Raw genomic sequence first — 16,110 nt, 5'->3', positions numbered from 1 at the left:
CTAATTAAGACTGTTGGGCCTGATGGGTGACCTGCTATCACAGTAGTACATGTATATAAAGCCAAAAAGTACAGTCTTATGTCAAGCAACTGGAAGACACAAACCCAGGTGGGGCAATTGGAATCTCTGCAGAAACAGCAGAAACCTTTGGACTTGTTCTGGTGTGAGAAACCAGAAGGTGTCTCACTTACTAGTCCCCAGGGATTGTCATGCAGGTGGCCAGAACACGGCCATCGCTATTGGATCTAGTTCCTGGGGTTGGATCAGTGAGGGAGGATCAACTGGCTGGAGGTCCCTCAGGGAGTGGAAGTGGGATACCGGGTGAGACGCAGTATTCCCCTTCTTATAACACCTTTTCCACATCCTACCACGTAGGATACTCAAACTCTACCCCCCAGCCCCCTTTCCGACACAAACACTTTTGCACACCACGAAAGACGATGGACTAACACTAGAGCCGTTTACCTGACATGTGCCGCCACAAGGGTCAGGCAGAGTCAGGCAATTGACCAGAATTACACACACACACCTGACGGCCCTTCCCACAGGGATATAAGGTGGAGCACGAGAGAACACTACGAGCAAGGCAGACCAGACGACGAGAGAGCTATCCAAGCACAGCAGTTCAAGAGGAGGAGAAAGCCACCAACAACCGGAAGGGTGACAAAGGGAGAAGCAACCTTGCCCTTTCTGGCCAAGTCCCGCAAAACCTCAGTGGAAGGAATTGTAAGACCGCAAACAATAGCCAGCGTGGGTTGCAGCAGATGCAAGCGGTACACAGAGCCCTTCTGCGCTGACAACCAAGCCAGGGGGAGACGTTTGCTACCATGGTACCGTCCTTGACTCCAGAGACTAGAAAAGCCAAGCGGTTCATAACAGCCGGTGAGTCGAGGGGAGAACTGATAAGAAACTGATCTGTGATGAATGGAAAAAATGGCAAAATAAGTGAAATTCAAAGAACTGTTAACATTAGGGGAAAGTTTATCACAACTAAAGTCGATGGGTTAGCGATCCTGTCTCGACCCATGCATAGGTTTAACACAACAAAGACAGAGTATCTTTATTCAAATTATTCCTCAAGCTTGGTTCCCTACAGATAACTCGCTGTCCCTACAGAAAATCTCTTTATCCCTAGAATGGATGTTCTCGCCCTAGTAGAGCGCTGGTGTATCGCCTACTAAGGTTAGGGGATAGAAGACAAAACTCGCCCTATCCTCTCTCACTACTTTACTGATATGCTAGAAAGGTGCACACTAATTGGAAGTCAAAAATCACTAATTGGAGGTTGAAAAAATCATCTGCATCTTAAAACCCTCCAATTGCCAAGGGGACGCATGTCTAGCCCCGATCATTAAGGAATCGGCTCATGACCTCGCTCCTTTTATTACCACCTTCATCAATGCCTCTTTTCAATCAGGAGTGGTCCCTAACAACTTGAAGAATGCATGGGTCATCCCTCTCCTAAAAAAACCTACCTTAGATCCGGAGGTCCCAAACAACTACAGGCCCATCACGACGGTCCCATTTTTGCTAAAAATCTTAGATAGAGCAGCGTATCTTCAGATACAGAACTACCTGGAAACAAACAATGTACTAGGTACGAGACAATCCGGCTTCAGACCCAAGCACGGTACGCAGACAGCCCTCCTAGATTTCAAAACCCAAATTGAGGACTTTAAAGACAAAGGTAAACTAGCCCTGCTATTACTATTTGACTTATCTGCTGCCTTCGATTTGGTCAACCACCAAATCCTCTGTCACCACCTGAAAACGGCATCCCACTTCTCCAACAAGGCCACTAACTGGATGCAATCCTTCCTGGATAACAGACAGATGAGGGAATTCTCCCCAACCTCCTCTGCCAACCCTGCGCCAGTCCCTTGCGGGGTCCCCTAAGGATCGTGCGTATCCCCTACCCTCTACAATGTTTTCACTAAACCCCTGTTTGATGTGCTGGACTATCTGGGTGTCACCTACACTAACTACGCTGATGACACCCAGATACTCATCTCCATCACGGGCGATTACACGGTAGACTCGAAATCCCTAAATGACATATACCTTGTCATCCAAACCTGGATGGCTCAACATGAGCTCTGTCTCAATGACGACAAGACAGAGCTCCTCATCCTAGGCACACAGCAAAGACTTAACAAGCTGAACCCCATGTTCAGCTCCTTTAATATCGACGGAAACTCCATAAAAGTTCCCAAAGATACCAAAACTCTCGGAATCTACCTCGACTCCACTCCCTCCCTCCACAGACAAACTAATGCAGTTGCTGCCACCTCTGCTTACACCTGTAAACTGATCACTGCTTGTCGCCCTTTTTTCTCCACTCATAACTGCACAATCCTTGCTAGGACTTTGGTCATGTCCAAGCTGGACTATTGTAATGCACAATACCAAGGCACCAATCAACGCAACCAAGACAAACTCCAGATTTTACAAAATAACGCCATCAGAGCAGCCCTCAATATCCCTAGATCAGCCCACATCTCGGAAACCAGGAAGAACCTTCACTGGCTGTCAGTCACCCAAAGGATCTCACTAAAATCGCTTGCCCTGACCTAGAAATGCATGAACAACCAGGCCCCCATCTATCTCTCCTCACGGTTCATGCAGTATACCCCATCTCGATCTCTAAGGTCTACCCTTAGCCAGAGCCTACTGATCCCCCAGATACAAACTCCAAACAGCCGGAGGGTCTAGCTTCCCAGTTCTGGCAGCCAAATTTATGGAACTCTGTCCCCCTTACTATCAGAAACCTTCTTTCCATTAATCTATTCAAACACAAAGCCAAATCCTGGCTAGTCACATAAGATGACCAAGCTGCACTCTGAAAACTTGATGACCTATGTATTTCTGTACAAACTACCAATGTGTTTGATTACTATGTCAACTTAAGTGTTACCTGAAATGTCGTAATATTATGTAACCACTGTTTCTAAGATATGCGCCCGGTAGCCTCCGGACTTGGTTTGCGCAATACAAATAAATAAAATACAAATACAAAAGGGCTATTTTTAATGTTATTGCTTTCATTTGGTGTGACTTATCACAAGATTTAAAAGGTTACTATCATATGGAGAGTAGTTATTCCATATAAGTCTCAGTGCCTATTTTTAGTGCTGTAGACACTGGAGAGTAGAAAAGACTTGGTAGTGCTAGAGAGTTTTCTCGTCTATCCCCTAATCTTAGTAGGCGATACACCAGCGCTCTACTAGGGCGAGAACATCCATTCTAGGGATAAAGAGATTTTCTGTAGGGACAGCGAGTTATCTGTAGGGAACCAAGCTTGAGGAATAATTTGCATGAAGATATTCTGTCTTTGTTGTGTTAAGACATTAAGGGAGAAACAGCTGCAGAGGGGTCCGGCACCACGTGGGTGCTTATTCAAGAGACACTGGTTGATACCACGTTTGTTAAAACTACAGGTACCCAAAGCCCCTAGGAGAGCCGCAAGGAAAAGATCAAGGTGGTCATACAGGGGTCTAGCAAAATCCCTGGTACGGTTGAATGTCTTTGACCGACAAACCAGTGAAAACCCAAGGGAAGTGAATCCTGAATCATAAGAAAGTAAACGGAAATATAAAGTTGGCACGAGTACCTCATTATCATTTGATGGTCATAGCTTGCTCCCATCTTAGATTTAGGTTTAGATTAGGCGTTTTCCCAACCCGCATATACAGTTTTATAAACACCCCTGAACTGTGATCCCTTGTGTCTGTCTTTACTGTTGCCACCATTAGTTCCTTACACTGGGCAACAAGTAAAACCCCATCAGATGCCCTGTCTAAATCAAAAACGCAATTTCCCCTGGAAACACAACTGGGAACACCTGATATGGCGGCATCCAAGGATGATTTTCTTAAAAGCTTCCAGGAATTCCAAGATAAATTTGCCTCTTCCTTTCAGCAGCAATTTTCACCTCCAAACTCAGAGGGTCACTTGCAGACTTCAGCAAAGAAATATCAACTCTGGCAGAAAGGGTAGATACTAACGAGCAAGTTATTCAGTAACTGACAGAAGGTCATAGGCAATCAGACATTGCTCTGGAAGAACTGTCCAGAATAACACACAATCTGGAACTACAATACGAAGACCTCAAACTGATCACGACGTTCCAACATTATTATAAAAAATCTACCAGAATCAGTGTCTGACATAGAATTGAAAGAAACTATGACTCGCATATTCGCAGACCTTATAACTGAATCAATGTCTACGAACATCCTCTTGGATAGAGTGCGTGGGATGGGACCCATGACGTCGGAACCAGGTACTTGCCCCCGAGATGTGCTGGCACCTTGTGTGCTCTAGCCACAAAAGGAACACATCTTAAGGGAAGCGAGATCTGCAGTCACGATGGGGCAGAGATTCAACTAGTCCTGTCCAGGCTGAGAAATGTATGCAATGAAAAACCTCTTCAGGCAACAAAGGGTTACTTCCAGGGAAGCAGGCATGGCAATACTACATATCGCAGAGGATATCCCGGAAGGATTCCCAGAAGGGACTCATCCTACATTGGAGCAAAAGGCAGCACTACCCAAAGCAGGGGAATGGACTACCACGGATTGACAAAAGCGGAACTGCAGGAGCCTGCACAAAGAAGACCGGAGGACCCGTCTCTGAGGCCCAGCGCACAAGCATGGCACTTCGTAGGATTCTGGAGGCATCATCTTAATATCCATACCCAAAGAGTATAGACTTGGCCAAAGAAAACTCAATGTGCGGAAACAAGACTGCGACATCATGGACTCTATCTGTTCAGGTAACATATCCCTGGGATGAAGGGTGATTTGCAGCCGGGAGTGTAGATCCCGGGATACAATAGGTACTGCGACTCACACCAGGGCATTGGTCAAGGGAAGGGGTGTGGTTGGGGAGGGAGGTGGCTTAATATAGTTAGTGGGGATGTTAAAGGGGTTGAAAGGGTGGTGGCTGTAATAATGGTAAGGGAGGGGAGGATGTCCATTTTGCAGAAGATTTCTTGGAAAGCTGTGATAAAAAAAAAGTGCTTGAATTTATCTACTCCAAAGCACAACATGAACATAGAACATAATTCAAATGCCTGACATGGAATGTGAGGGGGCTAAATAATCTGCAGGAAAGTTGAATCTTTCTTGAGGCGGCACCAACCAGAGAAAGAAACTCCAAAAAACTCACATTTGCAAAGCGGACAAAGGCAAACCTCGCATAAGTCAATACCCGATTGCATTATTGGCGACAGCGGAAAGCAAGGTAGCAGGAATGTTGTTGGCAATAAAATGAGGGTTGGAGACCCAAGTGATTCATACTAAGATTCATAAGGAAGGGAGATATGTCTTTGCAATTCTAAAGCTTAAGGCCTTGACCTCTTGATAGCTTCAATATATGCTCCTAACACTGGCCAAGATGGGTTTTTGAAACATGTCATAGGACAACTGGAAGCATTCATGGAAGGGGAACTACTGATATTGGGGGACTTTAACATAGCGTGGGACCCCGATCGGGATTGCAGCAGGTTGACTCGATACACTGCAGCCTCCCCATCGGTGGACCTGCAATGGACATTCACAGATCTATCCTTAGTAGATGCTTGGCCCACCTTAAAAGGTGGGAAAAAGGGATAGACTTTCTATTCATATGTGCATCTGTCTTTTTCCCAGATAGATTATGTATGGATCTTCACCCCTTTGTTAGGCTTAATCACGCACATTTGGACTCATACCATTGCTATCTCAGATCACGCTCCAATTACGGTAGATGTTAATATTGCAAGAGTGAAACAAACTCTTTGGTCCTGGAGATTTCCACTAGCACTAATGCAAGATTCTGTGGTCAGGGATGAAATTGAGAAGCAAATATGGGAGTTCTTCTAACTAAACCGAGAGGGAGAGACATCAATGAACATCATCTGGGATGCCTTCAAGGCGACTATGCATGGCTTTGTCATAGTAGCGGAAGCTAATAGACATATGCAGAGTATGGCCCTAGAACTGGACCTAGAAGGGAAATTAGCTCACATTTTTAAAAGGATGGAAACTAATTTGGCTCACTAAATCAGAACGAGTTTAGGGCAGTTGCTGTGCTGCTAGGTTAAATCTTCACATTGCTAAGAAAGCTGAAAAAGCCCTTCTCTTCTTAAAACAAAAATACTATATTAAAGCAAACAAAATGGACCAACTCTTAGTATTTAAAATTCGTCAGAGAGCAGCATCAAGGATCATACAACAGATCAAACTGCCCCCTGGGGAAACAACCTCTGAAACCAAAAGCATTCTCACACAATTCCACTCCTTTTACTCTAATCCGAGGATCTGGATTTACTCTCACAAAATGAATATCTGAACTTGGTTAATGTCTCTCACCTTACGCCAACAGATAGCCAAGCCCTGGAAGCGACCATAACTCAAGACAAGGTGCTTCCTCCTAAATAAGTCACCAGGTCCATTTAGTACCTTATTATACAACTCCTTTACACACACACAGGGGCCAAATGTCCCCTTCCATGGACGAGGCAAAAATAATTATTTTCCCCAAACCTGGAAAAGATTCAGGGGGTAATTCATAGAATTAATAGAATTCAGCGCACAAGTGGCGCACGCGGCTGGCGCACAGTGTGCACGTGCGGCAGTCAGCGCCAGCCGCGTTCGCTTAAACCCATTTCGGCGCACAGCGTATTCATGGATTTTAACATCTCTAAGCAGCCGTGGCGCCGAGTGGCGAAGCGACCCTGCAGCAGCGCCAGTTACGCCCCCAAACCCGCCCCGTGCGCCATGAACAGCGCACAAATCCAGTACATGGCGCACAGGCCAGTGGACCAGCATACAGCCCCCCAACCATGAAAACGCGTGTAAAACTCCCCGCGCACCCCTCGCAATACACGTACCCTGCTCGTGCTAGGCCAATCGCGTGTAAAACTCCCCGCGCACCCCTCAGAATACACGTACCCCACACGCGCTAGGCCAATCGCGTGTAAAACTCCCCGCGCGCCCCTCGCAATACACGTACCCCTCTCGTGCTAGGCCAATCGCGTGTAAAACTCCCCGCGCACCCCTCGGAATACACGTACCCCGCTAATTCGCGGGAAGTTTCACACGCGATAGGCCTAGTGCGAGCGGGGCACATGTATTTCTGGGGTTCGCAGGGAGTTTCACACGCGGTAGGCCCTGTGGGAGCAGGACACGTGTATTTCTGGGTTTCGCAGGGAGTTTCACACGCGGTAGGCCCTGTGCGTGCGAGGTACGTGTATTACTGGGGTTTGCGGGAAGTTACACACGCGATAGGCCTTGGGTGAGCGGGGCACGTGTATTACTGGGGTTCGCGAGGAGTTTCACACGCGGTAGGCCCTGTGCGAGCGGGGCACGTATATTTCTGGGGTTCGCGGGGAGTTTCCCACGCGGTAGGCCCTGTGCGAGCGGGGTACGTGTATTACTGGGGTCCCCAAACAAATTGCCAGTGTGTGTCCTCCCAGGTGTGCTCTCACACCCCTCCCCAGGGCCTGCAGGCAGACCACTACATAGGTGAACACACTGCACCCCTGGCCATGCCCCACAGGCAGCCCATCCACCCTGGCGTAGCCAGCAGGCCCCCACTCATGTACCCCCACCCACCCACCCGTGAAGGGCACCTGCCAGCAGGCCCCCACTCATGTCCCTCCACCCAGCAGTGAAGGGCATCTGCCAGCAGGCCCCCACTCATGTCCCCCCATCCACCCACCCACCCACCCGTGAAGAACACCTGCCAGAAGGCCCCCACTCATGTCCCGACCGGTGAAGGACACCTGCCAGAAGGCCCCCACTCATGTCCCCCCACCCACCCACCCAGCAGTGAAGGGCACCTGCCAGCAGGCCCCCACTCATGTACCCCCACCCACCCAGCAGTGAAGGGCACCTGCCAGCAGGCCCCCACTCATGTCCCCCCCAACACGTCAACATGACCCACAATCATGGCCCTCATGGCCACCCAAATCCCACCGTACGCCACCCCTGCCCAAATAACCAACCAAGCATAACATACCGCCCACATTGAAATGGCCATTACATGAAACAACCCAAATGACATGTATGTACATCAACACATGTCCCTCACACACACAAAATGGGTGCCAGTGAATGTGAAAACCCACATCGTGACATGCATGAAACCAATGAGAGAATACCAGACATTGAAGTATGGGAAAAAATGTATTGATCAAAAAATGTGGTGAAACAAATTTAAACACCAAACAATGGACATAAGGAAAAAAAATGCAGAATGTCACATAATGGAAATCAGAATCCAAAATATATGAAATCAAAAATGTCTCCAAAGTCTCCCTCCAACAAAGCAAATCCAAACAGAAATAAAAAAGTAAAATCCATTGCTCCATGGAAAAATCAAAAAAAGAAAATGCCGACAAATCTACACTCCAACTATTTAAAAGGATAAAATCCTGGGTCCATGAGCCCAACTGTCCAAATGAAACCTACAAAAATACACTAACTAATGAAGAACTATATACAAAAATGTGGGGTATTGTCCAAGCGCCCCAAAAAAAGTAAAAACAAAAATGAAAACAAACTAACTAACTATTTACAATGGCAGCGGGCTAGTCCGACGGCTCACTTTTTGATGTCCCGGGACAGGGCATCATCGAACTCCCGCTCAATGTCCTGGAGGCGGTCCTCTTCCATGGCCCGGGGGTTCGCAGGGACGATGACATGTTGACCTCCAACTCCCTGCGAATTGCCTCGAGGCACTCGGCCCGCCTCAGTGCCCTCCACATGGAGTTCTCCGCCCTGACCATTGTGAGCCGTACCTCTTCCGCCCGCTTCCGCTCCGCATCTATGGCATGACCCAACCGCTGCCACACGGAAGACACTTGTAATCCTGGGTCCTCCTGCCCTCTGGCCGATGCCTGCCACCCAATGTTGAAGGCCCCGAGCCTTCATGGCTCCCACCTTGTTGCTGCTGCTCCTGTGCCTGTGCCCTGGCTCTTGCTGCCTGCACGTCCTCCTCCGGCTGGGGTGCAGTTGTCGTGGTGGCCACCCCTGCTGGATGTCCGACTCACGACTGTGGCAGGGATGTGCCTCCACCAGCATGGCCGCTGGGTCAGAGGCAGCTCCACAGGGTACCCAGGTGATACATGGGTGGGAAGATGGCATGGAGGACGACTGGCGCGTAGGGGGTTCAGGTGAGGAGGGGGTCGCAAGAAAGTCCAGCACACGGAGGAATCCAGCACTGGTGACCCGTCCCAGTAGGTCAACGCGGTCAAAGAGGCATCCGAGATGACGTGCAGTGTCTTCACGAAAACACCGCAGGTAACCTCGCATGCCCCGTTGACGCAACGCTATCCCAGCCAGGACAGGCTCAACCCGGTCCAGGATAGCCACGTCCTCAGGGAGAGGAAGGCCAGTTGTTGTGCGCCCATCCCCTTCCTGAAAACAGGTCTGGACGTAGGCATCCCTGCTGGTGCCGGATGATGCAGTCACAGGATCAGGGACAGGATTATACACAGGCACCTCCGCGGCGGCCTGTGCTGCCTCCTGTCCCTGCCCCTGCACTGCACCACTAGCAGCAGTGGAATCCCCACTTCCAGACCCTGTGTGTGTCCCTTCCACGGCCTCCTCCTCCACCAAACCCCCCACCAACCTGGATGACTCCATGCCATCTTCCTCCGTCGGACCCTGTGGGGTCTCAGCTGCCCCTTCTGCTGCCAGGGAGTCCATCTGCGACCTCTGCCTCTTGGACCTACCCTCGGCAGTTGTGGCCTGGGACGCGGCACCAGACTCCTCACTCCCCGAAGAGATGACAATCTGGGAGGGGAGCCGGGCCTTGCCTCTCCGGCTGGTGGTGCGATCCCTGCCGCTTTGCTCCACAGCACCATCTCCGCCCTCTTCATCAGTTGACGCTGCAGACAGGGAGAGATAGAACACAGGCATCGGGGCACTGTACACTGGACTGATACACACATATCAGAGAAAAAAAGATCCTAGATGAATCTGTGATCCCAGAAACTAAAACACTGCTTGACAAATTACAAGAGGAAATGGTGAAATTTAAAACATTCACCCTAGACAAAAAAAATTGGAAATTGAAAAAAGATATACAAAATTATAGGGAAGAGATTACTTACCCATATTTGGTTCCATTTTTTTACCAATCAATGAACGCTAATCAAGGCCTTTCAAGAGGCCCGAATTGGCCTAGACAATACAAAAAATGTGTTTCCTTTTCAAATTCTAGTAATAGTAGTGGTTCAGATTCTGGGAATAATGCTCCCAACAGGGGAGGCGGCTCTTCACCAGGCCAGTTTTTTCAAGGACGGGGCAGACGAGGGAGAATACGGCAACCAGGCAATCATGGAATGCGCCCTCGCCAATGGCATCCGCCACCCCAAACTTGGTAATTCCAAAATTGGGAATAACAATTTTCAATTTGAGTAAACACACGCTCACACCAATTGAAATCAGCCTTTTTACTAAAGGCTTATCATTTGTACCTACTAATAATGCTGATCTGTTTAAAACAGAAACGAGAGGCGCAACTTTTTTCGCATTGTAAGACTGAAATACTTTTTCCGTGACAAAGAATCTATATCTGACAAGAGATTGAGTGCCACAGGCCTCAAACCCCCGTCCTCCTTCATCCCACCAATCTCAATGATTTTGCCTGAAATCATCAGCCTCGAGAACAAAGTTCTTCGAGAGATGAGAACTCTCGTTAAAACTAAAAACAGATGCATTAACAATCTATCAAAAGAAGAAAAGCTAGCTCTTGCTAATTTAGAAAATAATGACTTATTCGTCATTAAGCCGGCGGACAAAGGAGGAGGTGTGGTACTGTGGGATACTCAACAATATAATAATGAAGTTCATAAACAATTGACAAACAAAAAATTCTATAAACAGCTGCCAGGAAACCGAACCAACACCATACGGGATGAAATCAGCAGCCTTCTGTCTCATGCACTACACGAGGGGTGGATAGATGAGGAAGAAAAAGCTTTTCTCACTAAAAGTCAACCTACCACCTCAGGCTTATATTGTTTGCCTAAAATTCATAAAGATGCCAGTCAACCACCAGGGCACCCCATAGTAGCCGCTATCGGTTCATTACTTGAACCATTAGCAATTTACACAGATTCATTCCTTAGACCCTTTGTATTAAAAATGAGGTTGTATGTTCAGGACACCACAAACATGATTAAGATCATTGATGAACTTGCCACGGACACAAACGACATTTTAGTCACTCTAGATGTGGAGTCTCTCTACACCAGTTTACCACAATTACAATGCATTCAAGTGATTTTCTCGTATCTCGAAACCAGAGAAGACCTTTCAGTCCCGTCTGAGTTAATTTGCGAATGCATTAGAATAGCGCTGGTCAACAACTTCTTCATGGTGGAAGATAAATTCTGCCAACAGCTACACGGAACAAGCATGGGTGCTACCTTTGCTCCTGATTTAGCAAACTTATTTATGGACAACTTAGAATTAAATTCTGTGTATCATGAAAACAACCCTTTCCAGTTAAACATCAAAGCTTGGCATCGGTATATAGATGATGTGTTCCTTTTATGGCATGGAAGTGAAACAACTTTGACAGAATTTCTTGAGTGGATAAACGCACGAAGCCCATGCATAAATTTCACTATGAGCTTCAATCATCAGAAAATAGCCTTTCTAGATTTAGAAATTTATAAAACATCTCAAGGCTTATTAAGAACCACTCCATACAAAAAGCCAACAGATAAAAACACATTGTTGTCATATAAAAGTTTTCATCCGCAATCATTGCGGGAAAACCTTCCCTTTGGCCAATTCTTACGCATCAGGCGTAATTGCTCCACTACGGAAGACTTTGACCTTCATAGTAGTCATCTGTTGCAAAAACTAAAAGAACGAGGATATCCATCTCACGTGATCCGATGATCACTTAAAAGAGCAAGGAACACAAACAGAGACCAATGTCTGGAGAAACGCCATAGAGTACAAGAAGATAAAATAACATGTGTCTCCACGTATTCCCCAATTAGCAACGACCTTCGTCGCTGCATCCTAAAAACTGGTCCTTAATTCAAACTGAAGATTTTTCTATAAACAAACCCCGATTTGCGTTCAAACGTATGCCCAATCTACGAGACAAATTAGTACATACATACCAATTGCCAAAAACAACCTCAGTACAACAACAAGGTACATTGTGGCATTTGCCACCAGTGAGCGGTCACTTTAAATGTGGTAACTGTTCAGTGTGTCGTTTGACAAAAAACGTGAAAACTGTCAACTTAAAGGGTCTAACATGGCACTTAAAAGCCTTCACCAATTGCAATACAGTATGGGCAATTTATGCTATCATTTGCCCGTGTAAATTAATTTATATTAGGAAGACAAAAAGACCTGTAAAGCAGAGAATCTGCGAGCACAGGTCATGTGTTAAAAATTCAGTTCCGGAGAAACCTTTAGTTGCTCATTTTGTAAAAGCAAAACACACCTGTGAAGATATTGAATGGTATATTATTCAAACGGTTCCATCACACCCTCGTGGAGGAGACCGCGACCGAAAGCTCAGGCAGCTTGAACAGAAGTGGATTTACAATCTAAACACTGTTCAGGCTGGTCTTAACATCGGAATTGAATGGAGTTTGTTTTTACACAAATAACTCTTTTGCGCAAGTGACATTTATGAAGCACACGAAAAGCATTCATTAGTGCATGCTGAGTTCATCAAATGTGCATGTTCACAACACAGTCTTTTTTTGCCCTCTCCTTGAAGAGTGTACAATATTGGGTGGAAATGTCACACTATGTAATGACCATTTTTCGATAGTTTTTTTGAAATAATAAATAGAGTAGTATCAAGGCATAATAAAGCAATTCTATTTAATGTTTGCAATTATGATACTTTTTCTCAGTTCACTGGGGCATTGCAGCCCGTTTCTCTTCTGTAATCCGGCCGCGTCCACCTTTTTTCCTTCTAAGATGGCGGCCGCGATTAGATGAATTTATAAATACAGCGAGTCTAGCCTTTTTCAAACGTGAGTGAAAGCGAACTCGGCAGTAACTACCCGCGTTCGTTTCGAGTGGAAGCAACAACGCTTGTGATCAAGCAAGCTCCTTGAAAAGCAGCAAATGTAAGTACTCATATCACGCCTTTGTGATATGTAAACAGCACTATTCTGTTAGCTACATACGGACTGTTACATCTCCGTATTTCTTTTAACAAACTAGGTAAACTTTAATTTACAATACGGAAAACACCACATACGTGATATGTGTGTCCGCGAATGAAGCTATATCGTAGCACACCTTCGCTTGGATTAAGAGGTATGTTCCTCCCTTTTTAAAAAAAACATGTAGTATTTCATTATCAAAAAATGCTTAAAACAAAAGTGCCACATAATTGATTTGAAGGCAGTTTGTATCACTTTAGATATGAATTTGACTTGGCTCATTTAGTCGGCCTCCCTGCTATTTCATTTTGAACTCCCGCTTTCCAACGAATGTAATATAAAAGACAAACACTCAAAGGCAGTCTATACCGCTTCAGATATGAACTCGATTTGGCTCATTTAGGTGGCTCTGTTGCCAGTCTTTTTTGAACCTTCGCCTTCTAATGAAAGTAGCGCAAAAGAGAAAACAAACTTTTCAAAAAATCATCTTTGTTTGTTGCAGTTTTCAAATTTTTGAGAAGAAATCACAGTTGGGACTAGTGAATCCTGTCCGCATTTGTTCGAAAATCAAGGCCACACACGCCAAATAAACTATGAAAAGGTTAGTTGAATTAGTTGCATGTGCACACACATAGAGACATTACACTTTGTTTTTATATTGTTACCAACACGGTTTTTTCGTTTGGTATTTAGGAAATTAACCAATGATCTATTTCTGAAATTCTAATTTGGGAGATCTATATAAATCAAGTTCTGAAGACGGGTCCGACACATGCCTGATAGCATTAAATAACTAGCTACTGAGCCTGTTTAACCATCTTTCGCCAGGACCCAGAAACACACTCTTTGATGTCGACAAAGTCAAGGACAGAAAAACTGACAAAGTCAAGGATAGTGAATTGTATTAAGGTTTCATTTAATAACAGGATGTCACCTTATATGTTTACTAACCTCACTACATCACCAGTATCTGACGAATGTGTTCAGTTCAAACCAACTGGTCAAGATAATTGATTTTCAGTATAGGTTCTTTTATGGAATGTTATGTGTAAACAAAATGCATTTTTGTCTCTCTTTGTTTTAATATAAATTTTTCGAAGTGTTTTGTATCCATGAATTAAAATATGTATATCTGTATGTTTTCTGTCGCAAATAATTGACTGACATGAAAGGTGAAAGGTAGCACATTGTGCAACTAAACACACCTGGCATGTGTGTAGGCGGGTAGCTGTCTTTGTGGTATTCTCTTTGTCCTATAGATTCATAGGAGTCCTTCGCCACACAGCCCCCTAAAAAAGAGAACTCCGCAGCTCTAACTGCTTTATTTCACTGATACACACATGACAGTTGTACATGAGTGGCAGTGTCAAACTTCAGACATGGCATCACACTCCCTAACACACATGTCATTTCTACTCACACACATGAGCAATTCCACAGCAATATTGTACCAGGCAGTACCATCCATACACATACAACAGCATCAGCATCCGAAGGTGAGCCTGACGTCACATGACACACGGGGAGTGCACAACACATGCACACACACAAACACACTTACATGCATCTGTACATGTCCACCACCTGTCACAGTGATGAGATCGCCATCCATGTCACATCTGGCATTCAGCCTTCTACATGTCAGTGCCACATGCATCCATGTTGCATCACAGTTGCACACTTGTCAAATACACACACATGCACACTGTGCAGATACATGCAGCTGGAACCACCATCCATGTGTGACACCACAACCATGCCAACGTACATACACGTCAATGCAAACGTGTGTGCTCCCACACCTGCATTTGGCCTGCATGCTTACCAACACATACACCATCCATGTGTCTCACACATGAGAGGACTCACATGTGTCAGCCTCACGCCCCTGTACATACACATCCATACATTGCAGTGCAGTAATTCGGCCTTCTTGGCAGGAGCGTGGTCTTCCGTGTGTTGTCGCGTGGCCAGCTTGATACGGAGTGATTTGGCACGTGAAAAAATTGCACGTCAGCGTGTAATTTGAGGAAAGGCCCTTAGTGCGTAAGCGCGTCTGTGACGTTACGCGCGCAGGTGTTTCCCTCGTGACGGGTGCATAGTGAATCAGCACGTGAAGACACAGCACGTACGTGAATTCATTGGACCAAAGGCCCTTAGCGCGTAAGCGCGTCTGTGACGTGACGCACAAGGGCGTTCCCCTCAACACAGGTGCATGTTCATTGTACACGTGCAAAAACTGCACGTCCGAGTGTCAGCTCGTGTAATTGGAGGAAAGGGCCTTAGCGCGTACACGCGTAAGTGATGTTGTACATGTGGGCCGGTTGAAAAGGTACGTGTAGGACGCCATTTTCTTGTACGTGCTTTTCGTGGAGAGCGAGTGGGTGAATTTTGTACTTCTAGTCGGTTCACACGCGATTACTTCACAACGGTTCAAGTTCGTACTCCCTGTTACCTCTGACAGCGTTCAGTTCTTATTTTGGCCTGTTTCCTCAAACAGCGTTCACTTCTTCTTTTGTCCTGTTTCCTCAGACAGCGTACAATTCTTCTTTTGGCGGGGGTGTTGCCAACCTATTTTTCACGTTCTTTTTCCAGGCATACGGTGAGTCACACACGTATTTACAAACTGTGCTTGCCCCATGTGTCGCGTACCCCTTCAGAGGTCATTGTAGGCTGCGTTTATTACACGTATGCTTATTTTTGTGTTTCTGGGTGCCACAGCATAGTGCGGGTTCATTTTTCCACGCACGTGGTCTACGAGAGGTTGCGTACACGTTCATTTTTGTTTTCGGGGTGCCTGTGCGTTGCGTGACCCGTCATCTTCCCCCAGGGGTCACAGACAGCCTAGCTAGATAAAACATTAGCTAGAGCACTAGGGTACGAATTCCATCTAGTTCCCTACCTCTTTCACCCCCAATTGCCCAGGACAATAGTTTACTGCTACTCCCATAAGCACAACAACATCA

The 16,110-nt window shown here is 46.2% G+C and overlaps 1 protein-coding gene across 1 annotated transcript in view; it reads left to right on the top strand.

Annotated features, from left to right (window-relative positions):
• The window catches only part of LOC138498440 (zinc finger protein 208-like), a 460,194-nt gene that overhangs the window by 407,131 nt on the left and 36,953 nt on the right, over positions 1-16,110 (top strand). The window contains exon 9 of the mRNA XM_069622194.1: positions 10,499-11,524. Within this exon, the coding sequence (XP_069478295.1) occupies positions 10,499-11,524 (1,026 nt within the window). The remainder of the gene's footprint in view (positions 1-10,498; positions 11,525-16,110) is intronic.

The sequence above is a fragment of the Ambystoma mexicanum genome, chromosome 5q (genome assembly GCF_040938575.1).
Source record: "Ambystoma mexicanum isolate Mex_15411 chromosome 5q, UKY_AmexF1_1, whole genome shotgun sequence".
Lineage (NCBI taxonomy): Eukaryota > Metazoa > Chordata > Amphibia > Caudata > Ambystomatidae > Ambystoma > Ambystoma mexicanum.
The sequence above is the reverse complement of the archived record's forward strand: the minus strand, read 5'-3'. Positions and strand labels throughout refer to the sequence as shown.